Source organism: Stegodyphus dumicola, chromosome X1 (assembly GCF_044657685.1).
Source record: "Stegodyphus dumicola isolate Sdum_Otavi_A_Nest chromosome X1, ASM4465768v1".
In the NCBI taxonomy this organism is placed as follows: Eukaryota; Metazoa; Arthropoda; class Arachnida; order Araneae; family Eresidae; genus Stegodyphus; species Stegodyphus dumicola.
Genome location: NC_140780.1, coordinates 222,345,949 through 222,359,809, shown reverse-complemented (window position 1 = coordinate 222,359,809; position 13,861 = coordinate 222,345,949). Strand labels below are relative to the sequence as shown.

The window sequence follows — 13,861 nt, the reverse complement described above, 5'->3', positions numbered from 1 at the left end:
CATTACCTTTATGACTTACAAGTGATAGGTTACTCAGATGTGTAGCGATAGCCAGTTGCACTAAGGTACCCAATTCATTGAACATCCTACTTTGTATACTTCTGTAACCTCTACACATTGTATACAATCTATTCTTTTGTACAATTTTATGTAGAGTGTGAGTGGCAACAGTAGATACGAAAATAGTCCTAGGATGATGTTGTTTTAAAAAGGGAAGTCCTAAGATGTTTAAAGAAATGAAAATAGTCGTAGCATGATGATGATGTTTTAAAAAGAACATCTTTAAAAAGGGAATAATAAAATGTTTTCTTTTAAATAGAATAGTGTAAAGTTATTCTTAAACAGGAAAAAAATAATAATAATAATAACATTTATGATGTAGCAACTTCAACACTTCTCTGTGTCTTGTAATGCATTCTGTATTCATAATTGTGCCTTGCTGTACAATTCTTGCAAGAGTTTTGAGATGTTCTTAAACACTCTCTTCGACACATCAAGCATCTCACCTGATGTTTTAACAATTTCTGTTTGTAATGAAATCAGTAATTTCTCTTGTACATCTATTTTTAAAACTGCGAAATAACTACTGACATCAGTGAAATGATAAGTAGAAATCAATGATTTTATTTCTTGAAACTTGTCTCTGATTTGTCGTTATTCCCTTCTTTGGTTTTAATAAAAAAAGAAATTTCATTCCTGGAAGTTCTTTTCACATGCTCAGGTCCTTCTATAGCATAGAAATGAGTTGAGTGAAAAATTTATGTAGAATATTTAGTTTTTATTATGTACTGTATTTTATAGATGATGAATGTAGCATAATATTTAATTGTATTTGTTAATAAACTAACATAATAAAACATTTTCTTATATAATTTGCTATTAACCACTTGCGCTAAAAAGACGTGCCACGCATGTCGAGATACTTTTGTGTCAAACTGTGCGAAAAAATTAAAATAACGTGGTGCACGCGTCGCCTAACAACGAGATTGTTTATTTCTTAAGTTACAGCTCTAGATCGCACTTGCAGACGCGGAGCGGTGTAAATGAGACACTTTACCGCTTGTTATATTGTAGTGCATGGCACCACAACCGTGAAGTTTAGTCGTAGCACAAGTGGTTAAACAGTTTCTTAGTTATAGCAGTATAAAAATCTCCTTAATAGAAAAGGTAATGAATTAAAAATTGTGAATTACTTATTTAAAATTATGAGACCTACAGTAAAAGCCTGACTATTCAACATTCAGCTAATTGAAAAGATCAGTAGCCAGAATATTTTTGAAATCTAGAACTTTTTAACCCCTTCGTGCCGGGTAGCGCAAACGGGCGCTTATCGCGGAGGCCTTACACGAGCGTCTGTCCAGGGCCGGGGGCTTTTTTGCTATTAAGCCTAAATCCATGAAATTTCGAAAGTATCAATGCATTGTTTAATAATGCTCTATAGAGTATTTAAACAGCTTATGCTTTATAGATTTTTTATGTATACTTTAATTACCTTATTTCTTGTTTAAATGCATATTTTACACATTTTATTTTCATTACTCACCATTTTATGACTTTTAACATTATACATCTGAAAACTAAATATATTACTTAAAATTCTCTTTTCGTATGAAAATTTGAAAACTGGGATCTATACACAGTCCTACGTTACATTCCCTGCAGTCGTAATAACTCATGTGCCGTTTTGGAGGATTTTTCCGGGAATGTGAACAAACGAAGCATCGTCGTCTCATTTTCTTATCAGTCTCTTCTGAACAAAGTTTTGGAAAATGTCTTTCAGTTATCTTTCAGAATCAATATCAGAATTTCAGAATCCATATCTGAAATATTTGGCATCATTTCTGCTATTTCATGCTCTGTTAAACATTTTCGATGCTTCGACATTGCAACGGTGAACCAGAAAGAATTCGTGTCTAACAAGATCTAATTATTTTCTAAAAACTGAACTGCAAACCGAAATATCCAACGCTTTAGTGAAAATAAAACTTCTCTACTTACAATAAACAACTACTACATGCGAATTTAAAGAGACGTCATAAATCACGCCATTCGGAAACATTTATTTCCCCTTTTGTTTACATAATCAAAAACACATGTATGTGAGTCATGCTTCTCTCATTTCGAGTAGAAGGTCTAATGTACATGTATCTGAAACCATATGGACATACAGTGCCATCTTGTGGCAGAAATTATAGTTTTTAAAACACACTAGCACAAATACATGACATTCGGGGCTGATAGGGAAAATGCTCTGGCACGCCTGCGTGTCGGCCGGGAAGTGAGTGTGTTCGTTGCTGGCACGTAGACATGACAGTCGGCGGGAAGGGGTTAATGGAAAATTAAGCAAATGAGAAACTTGTAAAATTATCATGAAGCACATATAGGACTACTACTCAAAACCCTGCTTATACCATTTAGAATGTGAACATAGGGTATGACTCACCTTCAGATGTGGATCACTTCCCTTTTCCACCATGCTATCTTTTGTAGTGTTACAAATTTTGTGTCTGTGTAAGTAATTTTAGTAACATTATGTGTAAATCATAGTATCTCTTGTATAATATAACATGAAATACCTTGAGAATTCGAAGCTATCTCAGAAAAATAAGTTTACAGAGGTAGGTTGATTTAATGTTGAGGTAAATGGCTATCGCCAAGCTGTCAGTGGTCTTGGTGACTAGTGTTTTCACCAAATCTGGTGAGAAATCGTCAGAGATTGCTAATCTTGATGACCATCTGGCGACATTTGGTCCGATTTGTGTGTAACTGTAATTGATCTGGTATGCAACTGTAACTGTGTCCAGCCATATATGTAATTGTATTCAGGCCCTTTAAGTAATTGTAGCTTTTCAGCAATTTCAAGAAACCAAAGATACTGGAAATTTCTTGGCAATGTGCGAAAAACTTATATAAGCCCGGAGAGAACATGGGTTCTGTGTTTATTTCAGAGTTGAGTTCGGAATATTGAGAGATCTACGTGCAAGCTTCACCCTTTAGATAAACTTTGCATTGTGTTAAGTGTTCTGAGTAGTTTAAAGTGATAACTGATCATTGTGTTCTGTCATACTGAGAAGAGCTGCACAATTACTTTTGTATAAAGTTCTAGAACTGTCAAGTGTTTCTTTTGGGAAAACAAAAATGTAAAACTATCATCAGTTCTGTGTGTGCATCCAATCCATTATGAACCCATGTGCTTATAACAGTAATATGCCAAGAATTTGAGTTGGGTATTCCTCTTAGAAAGGGAAGTCGAAGTATATTAGAGTTTCAGAAGTTTGACAGGCTTTGAGTTTGCAGTTTGCGAAAATATTGTCAGAGTTATATTTAATGTTGACTATTTCCGAGTGACTTGTCAACAAACAAAGGCTTGCCAAACAGATAACACTGTCATAACATTTCTGGTTTAGTTTTATGTAAACATGATTATTCTTGATAAGCAAGTTTTAATTTTGTGAAGAATGGCTTAAAATATGTACCATTTATCAATTTTTTTTCATAATATTTTGAAAAAAGATATTTAACTTTGGGATCTGCATTCAGCGGAACTGCATGCAGTGAAATATATTCAAAGTTAGGGGATGCTGGCATCAAGAAAAATGTGTGTTATGTCATTTATTTGAATATGGATAAATGCTAACATGGAGCATGAAAAACTGACAGGCTATTTAAATTTTTTATACCTGTATGTCTTGATGTATGTTATATTAACTGTATTAACTTGTGTCTAAGTAAAAAGTTATCTCTTCCTTCAAACTTCTCCTGAATGATTTGTACAAGTTTGGCAGGTTGTCTACCAATTTTCATAGTTAATGGTGTTTCATAATTAGCTGCTTAATAGGCTGTTTTATTTTCTTACATAAACTTTTATGTTTCAAAGGTATTTTGCCCTAAAATCTCTTGTATGTAGACAATTTGATATTCAAGCTGATAACAAAAAAGATGAACCAGAATTTTTTTTTTTTTTGTTTGTTTATTTATTTAGCAAATTTTCTGCTGCAACTAGCGCTTTTTATATGCGTAACTATCTGCAACTTTTAAGTGTATAATATTAAGCATTTTCCAATTTTTCTGGATAGTCGATCTTTTACTGCATATAAATTGTTGTACTGTCAACTATTGTGCTTTATGCATGAATAATATGATTTAAGTAAAATATTAAAAGATTTAATATATATTACTGTAAAAGGTCCAAATTCGGGACTTCCATTATCTGGAAAGATCTGGTATCTAATCACTTAACCACAAGCCAAAAAAGAAAAAGACTGAAAGTCTAGGAATGAAGAGTTTTTATTATTGTTATTATTAAAGATCTGCCATAAAAGCGATTTTTTATTATGACCAACTAAGATTCTTGTGTAAACAAACATGCGAAATATACAAAAGCTTGTTGGCTAGGGAGTCATAATGACAATATATTGATTGACTTCAACTATGACCACACTTTCGGCCCTTGACTGGTTGTGGAGGCAGAATGTTAACATTTTTCTGTCTGACAAAAACAGTAAATGAATTAAGACATAGTTGGAGTGGGATGTTGCTCATACTGGTATTTTCTTCTCCCCCCTTTTTTTTTGTTGGCATAGCAGTAGGAAAGGGGGGTAAAATTAGAATCTGAAAAACTTAAGCTCAATTAACATAGTAAATTATACTCTTCCTAAACTTTCTAATTTGATCCAAGTGATTATTTTTTTTAGTTTGATTTTTTACTTATTTTGAAGAAAGAATCTAATTCTAAAGCTGTAACATGATCTGCAAAGTGAACGTGTGTTTGCAACTTGCCTGCTATAGTGGCCTTGATGAGATAAAACAGTGTTGTCACTATTCGGGCTTATAAATGTGCACTTCAAAATTAGGCAAAACAGCAACCTTATTTTGCCATAGATTTTTGAAGGCTCTTACAGAAGGCAAAATTTTCAGATTACTCAATTTTGTGAAAAAATGTAGAGTGGTGGTAGTAAATGAAGTTGATATATCAGAAATTTTTCTGTTGTGATGACAATGCCCTAATCAGCAATTATCTAATAGATGACAAAGTCTGTATTATGGTTTTAAATCCTGAAAAAATCACTTACTGATAGCAAACAAAGTGAAGATATGTTTGAAAAGAAAAGATTTCGATTGAAATTTGATGGAAATTCTTTACATGGCAATTACAGAACCTGAACAGTTGAACTTTGTATCTGAACAAGAAATTGTCTGTCTATAAAATTGAAGGGAGAGTGTTGGCACAAAAAATGAAATAGTTTAAACAACTTATATTGATAGAAATGTTGATAAAATAAATATATATTTTTGTAAATTTTGATTCCCTTAAGATCATAAATGATTCATTATTTCATATTTTAATTTTATCATTTCTACATATCATCGTACTAGATTTAGACTGATGATATAAAATGCAGAAACTGCAATAGTCCTGATAGTTTCCGGTCTTAGCTTTCGTACTATATAAATTTTCGTATACATTTCAAATTAAATCATTCTCATTATTGTCATCCCCATTGCCTATGAATTCTTTAAAATGTGTTTTAAATAAAAATGCGGTGATCAGTGTTAAAAATTGCGACATTGTTTATCTAAAATGCAGAAATTTAAATAAAAATAGCTTTAAAATATATAACTTTTTTTTTTTTTTTTTTTTTTTGCTTTACTATAAATAATCCTTCTTTTTGGCTTTCTACTTCCAGAAAAATTTCTCTGGCTTCAATGTATTTTCTGATATTCTCCCCCCCTCTGTTTCTGGTTCAAATAGCTGATTTTTTTTTCAGTTATTTGCTGTATCCTTTTAACATTCATTTTATCTTGAATTGCTCAATATGCTCACTGAAACTGTGAAATTGTAGAAAAATTTTGGTTTATTTATTAGATGTTCTATTTCTGATACATACATTGCTCAGGTATTTACCAATATCACCTTGTTCATATTACTATGTTATGAAATTTTCTAGCTATTCTGATGGAATTTAATCAGTACATTATTATTAATTGAAATGAATATTTCTGGAGATTAATGTGTGCTTGATTTATATCTTGAAATATTAAAGCTTTTGAGTTTTTTTTCTTATAGGTGTTGCATGTTTCGATACATAGTATGGAAGATCATGGGTATACTGTGGATGTTGGGATTAAAGGTGTGAGAGGTTTTCTTCCTTTTACTTCAGAAGATGATCAAAGTAAATTACAACCAGGGGAAATTATTCCAACCTATATTACAAAAATCTCAGGAAATTCAGTTGTTTTGGGGAAACTGAATTTTAATGAGACATTTCCCGAGGTAAAAACATATTTTTAATGATTACTGTATAGTGAAGTTTTATTTTTGTTTAATTTTAGACCAAAGAAATAGTGTTATAGATGTGATATGAAATTAAAAAAAAAAAAAAAAAAATGTTTAAAGTCTTGTATTAAAAAATGTGTATAAATTTTCAGTAAATCTTGAAGATTCTTTTGTATCTTAAAGACTACTACAATTAATTGCTTCTATTGGTATGCCTTTGGCATAACAACCCTTATTTCAAGCATGTTTATATTCTTTTAATATCTGCCTACTACCTTTTTATATGTTAGCTTCTCATTTTTGATTCTTCATTAGAATAGTATTGCATGTTTATTTTTTAATTTGTATTTCGTCAGTAAAAATAATGCCCTTTAATTCGGCAACTCTCGTATTTTCCCGTAAGTTTCCTTCATGTGTGTCTCTTGCCTTTTATGGGTTAGCTTTTTATGTTTTTGTGTAAGGTTTATTTTAATCAACATATTATTTCTTACGTTAAATCTGTGCTGCACTTCTTCTGTTTCGTCTTCCATGTTAAAAACATGTAAATGAAGTGAACTTTCAAGTATGACCAAGACTCTAAGTAAAGGAAAGAATGTTGACCCTGATGATACAGTAAACGTCCATAAATTCGCGGAGCTTGGGACCAGAGGTTGTGCGGATTTTAGGATTTTGCGGATTTCAGGACAGAAAAGATAAATCATAATATTCAGACTCAAAGTGCAAAATAAATAAGGCGTATTAGATACATTTAATTAAATTATTATATACATTATTGCAATAACTTATTATATGCATTAAATTATTATTACATATATAAATTGATTATATTATTCATTGTATTAATATATGTACACAGCATCGAGGTTTGCCAATTTCGCCTCATGCAAAGATTTCCGGTGTTAGAATCACTGTTGCTGTAAAATTTCAACAGCTTTTCTTTATTTTTCCATATATCATACACAATTATTGCAATTCCATATGATTCTGCTATAAACCAAGGAGTAGCACCTGCTTCCATCTTTCGAAGAATTTGCACTTTTTGCATTACCGTCAATGCAACATGTTTACGTTTTTCAACGTTGCAAGCAGTAAAATCATGAGTGCATTTCTTATCTGTAATTGTATTAAAAAGGGCTGGAATTTAAAATGTTCTTAATTTATCCACAAAATAACCGGATAAACAAAAGAAGGTAGCGCCAAATAATCTCGTGAAATAACAAAGCTCAGAAAATACAACATGAATTGTGAACTTGAAAGAAGAGTTGAGTGAATCGTCTGCTTTTTTACCTCGATGTAAATTAAAGGGAGACAAAACTTACCATGATGTCAATAATTTGGTATTTCCGTTATGACTTATTATTATTCGGTAATTATGACGTCATTATTCGGTAAGTATTTTTTCTTCGATATTTCGTACTCAATGTTGCGGTTCCCGGAACCTATAAACTAAATGTTTATATTTTGAGAGGCAATGCAGATTTCAGGAGTTGGCGGATTTCAGATCTGCGGATATTTGACCGTACTCCTCCGTTGTTTTCTGCCTTGAGGACTGTTGGTAAATTTGTCTCTGAAAATTAAGCTACTAATAGAATTGTGCAATCATAGTGTTAGTCTTTTAAACTTTGGTTTGTTAGTTTTAATTGTTGTCTGGATGAAAGAAGCAGAAATTAATAAATTTTTGATGTTTTAGTTTCTCTAACCAAGGTTGCCACTCTACCTGAAAAACCAGAAAAAGTCGGGGAATGCAAAAATTGACCAAAAAAGTCAGGCAATTTAAATATTTTAGTCAAAATCTGGAAAAGTCGGAGAATTTTGTATGGTAATCTCCCAAAAAGTGACTTTTGCACCAACTTTAGAAGCGATCGCTTTCTTGGCGAATTATGTATTGTGTGAGCGTCATTCAGGTGGCTGGCATAGAGCCAATTTTTGCAGCTCCGTCATTTAGAAAGGCAAAGGAAATTTCCAGCAACTTTGGTTTCCAGTAACTTCAAGAATCGAGATACTGGCATGTGCAGTACACGTTAAACTAAAGAACATACCTTCCTATTCTCGTATGGTTACAAAGTCAGTTTAATCCTAGTATATGGTACTATGTAGGTTAGAAGAGCCGCCATGTACTTATTACTGCATATACGGTATACATGGGATTTGGCGACATTATGATGAGCAGTAAACGTTTCATTTTGGTATTGGCAACAATTTTCAAAATCGTGCCAAGGCCGTTGCATATACTAGGATTTACTGTGGATTTACCATACTCCTTTTTTTTTTTTTAAATAAATGTCTTATTTGTCATTTTGCACTAAAATAAAAAATATAGTAATCAGTCATCTAGGCTAATCATTTATTTAATATAACTATATTCACCAAAATACCGTTGATTATTGTAACTTTATTTGAATGTTATTCGTATCATTTAATGTTGCTTGTTCCCTCTAAATTTATTTATTATTACTTAATAATACTTTCAAATTTCAGGCAATTTTCTCTGGCATAATACTGAAACTAATTCTAGCAGTATGATGACATACTGTTAGAAATTTAATGCACATATTTTTTTGTTTATGTATGCTGCTAAATAAATATAAAATACATGAATTTATTTTAAAATATCACTAAATACATTTCTTTCTTTCTTTCATTCATTTTTTTAATCCAGATTGGGCAGATTCTAATCTCAATCTTCAGTGGAGAAAACAACTCCTGTTATAACAGTAATGCTTTGGGGATTATATATATTATATATATATATCTATATATAAGTCATATATAATTGGCAAATTTTTGTGTTTCGAGTGGTACCATAATTAATTTATCTTTCAGCATAGCCAACGCACTCTAAGCGGAAAGACTGGAATTTTCTTAAAACGCACCTGGAAAACCTGGAAAAGTCAGCTAATTTCATTCTCCTGTTTGAGTGGTAGTCCTGTCTAACTTTCTATTGATACACAACTAAACATGTAGTGATTTTGCATTAATATAATTGCTTATTTTACATTGCTGAATGTACTATATTTGAAAGGCAAAGATGGCTCAATAATTTATCCATTAGTCTAAGAGAAACTAGTGTTTAGATGAAATATGTATTTAGATTAAATTCAAATCGAGCTTAATTTTACAAATTTTACATTTTATTGCTAAACGATCTGCTTCTTAAAATATGTATTTTATCTAACTATATTAACTTTGCCACTGACTGAAAATTGTGCTGTTCTGTAAGATTCCAAGAAAATAAAATTCTACTATGCTATAGGCTTGTGAGAATAATAATGAAATGAGACTACGACAAACTTGTGTGGTGTTGTCTAGGTAACAATGCTTGAATAAGAAAGGCACAGATTGGTTTCACAATCAAAAATTCCGTTTTCAACCTTATGATGCTATTGGTTGGAAAAAGTGATATTGATCAAGCAACTGTGAGATGCAGTTAAATATTTTAATAATTCAAGTATTTTAACCATTTAAAGAAATAACTTTATGAGAGCAGTTTGCATAAAATATCTGGTTAAATATCCTTGATTGAGGAACTTAAATATCCTTGACTGAGGTTGAGGACATAAAATAATTCTCAAAATCAACAAAAATATCTGTACATTAAAAAAAATGACCTTTAAAAGTTGTATCTTTCTGAAACTGTATCATGAAAGTAAAAGGGCTGAGATAATTGTGTCAAAGTTATTCTTGCTGCAGTTGCTACTTACGACCACAACAATTTTGTATATTAGAATTGATGTTCTTTTGGTGAGATTTAGGCAAACTGGTTGCTTGAAAGATCGCAAATATCTTTGAAATAAGTAAAATTTATTATCATACAGTATGTATAAAGAATTTTAATAGAAACTAAGTGAATTGTTAATTAAAAAAATTGAAATTTGCACATTTATATTTTTCAGTAAATTAGTTCCCTAAGCACCATTTGAATAATGAAAGTTCAATCTGGATTCAACCCTGGCTGCATGGGAGTTTTTGTCATTTTTCCTATGTGTGATAGCCAAGCTGTATGATGTGAGACAGTTTATTTAATATATCGTCTATGTTGGCATTCCTCCTCTTAAGCGGATAACTCTTGCATGCTTGAGTCTGAACCAAATAACCTATTTGAGTTACTAAACCTTTATGGATAGTAAAAACACCAGGAACACTTTTGTGCATTGTCCAAAGCATATTTTGTTTATTTGGAAATTAGGGTCAATTATTAGTCTTTTATTAACATCACAGTCATGAAGATTTTGGTCTGTGTTCATTAGAGAAAGAAAACCCTAGTAGCATTCTTTTCTGAGAGCAAAATCAAACTTTCTTGACATGCTTCTAAACTGTATTCTTTTTTATGGCTAGCCAGTAATACTAGTAATTTGCCATTCAGGATAAAATTGTTTTTAATGTGAATTATCAATGCTTAGAATTTTTTAGGTCTTGATCAAGCATTAATATAAAACTTTTAAGGTTAATTTGTTCTGGATACTGAATTTAAGTCCTACGACCTTTCTAGACAAATTAGCTAGTTATCGATACTTCTGAAACAGTATGATGAAAACTATAAAGGTTAAAATAACCTTTTTATTTAGTCTGAACTTTTAACATAACAGGCATGACTTATATTACAGATCAACCACTACTTGTGGTGATGTAAATTAAGAAATAACAGTCATTCAATTAAACACTGATCTGTAGTATAAGACCAAACACGTAATAAATTAAGTTATAGGCTTATATAAATTAATTTATAGATTAGCTCAACTAATTTTACTTGCATGTAAATTTAAAGAACAGTTGTGTGAAAATGTGAAGCTAGGATAATAACTTTCAGATGGAGTTAACAGAAATCTAACAAAACTATGTTAGTGCCAGAAGCTCTTTGTCTTAAAATTCAAAACCCTCAGCTTATATATACTTAAAGCTAATTTGAGTTCTGGTGAGGAATAAGGGAGGAAGAAGTCATAGTAAAGCTTAAGATTATAACTGATTAATTAACATAAAGTTTGTTACATTTAAATAATTGCCAGAATTTAAATAATCACAAACGCTTCTAAGATTTTAAATTCGAGATCTAACAAACACACTGAGTCACAATCATCTGATTAAAACTTTAAATCCACATTGTTTCAAACACTTGAGATTTTTTGGACAATATTATACCATTATTCACGTCATATCTCTTTCCAGGAATCTGGAAGAAAAATTAGCTTAGCCATAGAAATATTAAAATGTACTCTTTTTAGGTTGCCTTTCCTTTAAATTCACGTAACATTTAGCCATTCTTTTTTTTTTTTTTTTTTTTTTCTAAACATGATTTTTTCACCTCTGCTGTCCAGCATTGTAATGGGTGAAAGGTTATGTATAATTGTGCAGTTTTTCAATAACCACCTACTAGCCAGGTTCTGACAAAGTTAATAGCTTAGATAATCTAGGTCTCAAAAATACCTTGTTTCGATAATCTATACCTAGTGCACTAAGCTTAAATTTCATTTAACTTGTAAGGATTATGTTAATTTTATTAACAGTTAAATTTTGAGTTAACTTCCTTTCCTATTTCTTCTCAATTTCAACTTACCCCTTCTGGCCAGAACGTAGTTTTTGAATCACGTTTGAATGCAAATTAAGGAACATTAGTATTTAACCGCGAAGTTCTACTGTCTTAGTCAGAGAGAACCAGAGATTCTGGTTAGCATACGTCCGCCTTTTTAGGCTACTCTCTTTTAAACTATTATTACTCTCGGCCGTACTTTAGGCCCCTAATAGCTTCACTGTCAATTAGCACTAAGGGGCCAACTCCATTAGAATCTTGATAGCTTTGGCTATATCTTTTTAGTTAAGTTTTAATTCTTAGTTTCCTAAGTTCTAGCCTGAGTGTCGGCTTTATTATAAAACTCCAAGACGGAGTTCTGTTAAATTTTAGTTCGAATAATAAAGGGTTATTTCACCCTTCTCACTCGTTGTTTTCTATCCCATGAACTCAAGCAGTTATTCACTTACTAGTTCTTAAAATTCTTCACATTCCACTGTAACTTAAGATACACAGTATAGAATCTTAACAAACTGTATAAGTGTTTGCTGGAAAACCTAAATTTTAACTAACCTTATTTACACTTTCAGCATTTATGAAGTATTATTTTCTATGGTATGTTCTTTAACCCTGTTGTAGCAGTATTCAAGTATATGTTTTGCTCTTCAAGGGGAGTAGTTTCCTCTTTCTATTGAGGGATTGACCACATGGGTCAGCTCTAGGGTATCCTCAAACTGTTCCAATTTTAGTTTGTCGTCTAACTTCAACTCCTTCAAGTACAAATCTGGTGGTTGTACTTCTCTTTCTGTAAGTTTATTTATATCGACCTGTACTGTATCTTTTTGAAAATGAATTTTTGAAATAATAATAATAATAATAATAATAATGCCCAGTATTACCTGTAAATGCCATAAATTTCTCACAATGGGGGGGGGTTGCATTTTGGTGTTCATTTTTAACCTGCATATTCATTCTCCCTAAGCATTCACACTGTTTTCCTTGAAGCACTATTACCTTCATTTGTGCCACATCAAACAGTCTGCATGTCCTAAAATTTTCCTGCCATAAAAGTGGACGTATGCTGTTTAACACAACTTGAAACACTGGGAGGGATAAATTTTTAATTATTATGATATTTAATTGGATGTCAGAAGGTTTTTCTTCTATCTGGGGTGACTATCCTCTCCGTATTACAGACCCCCTACTTAGTTTAAAGATTTTTTATCTTCCTTTTTCATCTCCTGAGATTTATTTTGTCATCGCCATTTGCAGACAAAAAATTCTAACAATTTTGAAACTGCCATGCTCTGTCAAACTTTGACATGCATTCGGCTACTTGTTTCTGATATTTCTAGCTAAATCTTTTCTGATCTCCCCATATACACATAGTCATTGAGACTTGCTTGCTTTAAATTTTACAGGTACTTCGAATAATTATCCTAATACCATGGCTTCATATCTCCAAAAAATCTTACACCTGTTGCAACAACCTGCATACTAGAATTTGAATCACTTAGGAATCGAATTTCTTGCAATACAACAAATTTACTACCTGTATTTTCCTTCAAATAAAGTGTAAATCCTCCACCCCTAGTTTGATATTCACCAAAAAGTTCCAACTCTAATTTTGCTCTTTCTTTCACTATGAGGGGAATGATTTCAAAAGAGCAGTTTTTAAATACTTGAAACTTATAGTATTTACTGCCTGGTTCACCTAATAAAAATTTGCTGACATCTTTGTACTAGCTCAGAGACTGTCCTTGAAGTGCAGTAGTTGTTGCTATGGTGACCTGCAACAGAATATAATGAAAAATGCATTTCTAATTGTTCTAAATATACCAATCTAGGAGTTTTACCATTGCTGCATTGTAGATGGCTTTAATGAGGGGCATGTAGTGTCTGTGATGATACTGAAGCCTTCCATCAGATTTCCTGCTGCTGGAGAAACTTGAAGTCTTGGGAGTGGGAGCTAAAAGCAATACTGTCTTGTGATATAGTTCATGAAGTTTTTATGTTCCACTCGTGAGGTAGCTATTGTTCTAGAACCTGAAGTTAGGCACTGTAGACCTTATTAGACAAAT

At 31.8% G+C, this 13,861-nt stretch overlaps 1 protein-coding gene across 4 annotated transcripts in view; it reads left to right on the top strand.

Annotated features, from left to right (window-relative positions):
* Positions 1-13,861, top strand: part of LOC118194921 (protein RRP5 homolog) — a 203,761-nt gene that overhangs the window by 82,665 nt on the left and 107,235 nt on the right. For all 4 annotated transcript variants that reach the window (XM_035366136.2, XM_035366135.2, XM_085808577.1 and 1 more), the window contains one exon: positions 6,068-6,274. In XM_035366136.2, coding sequence (XP_035222027.1) covers positions 6,068-6,274 — 207 coding nt within the window. The remainder of the gene's footprint in view (positions 1-6,067; positions 6,275-13,861) is intronic.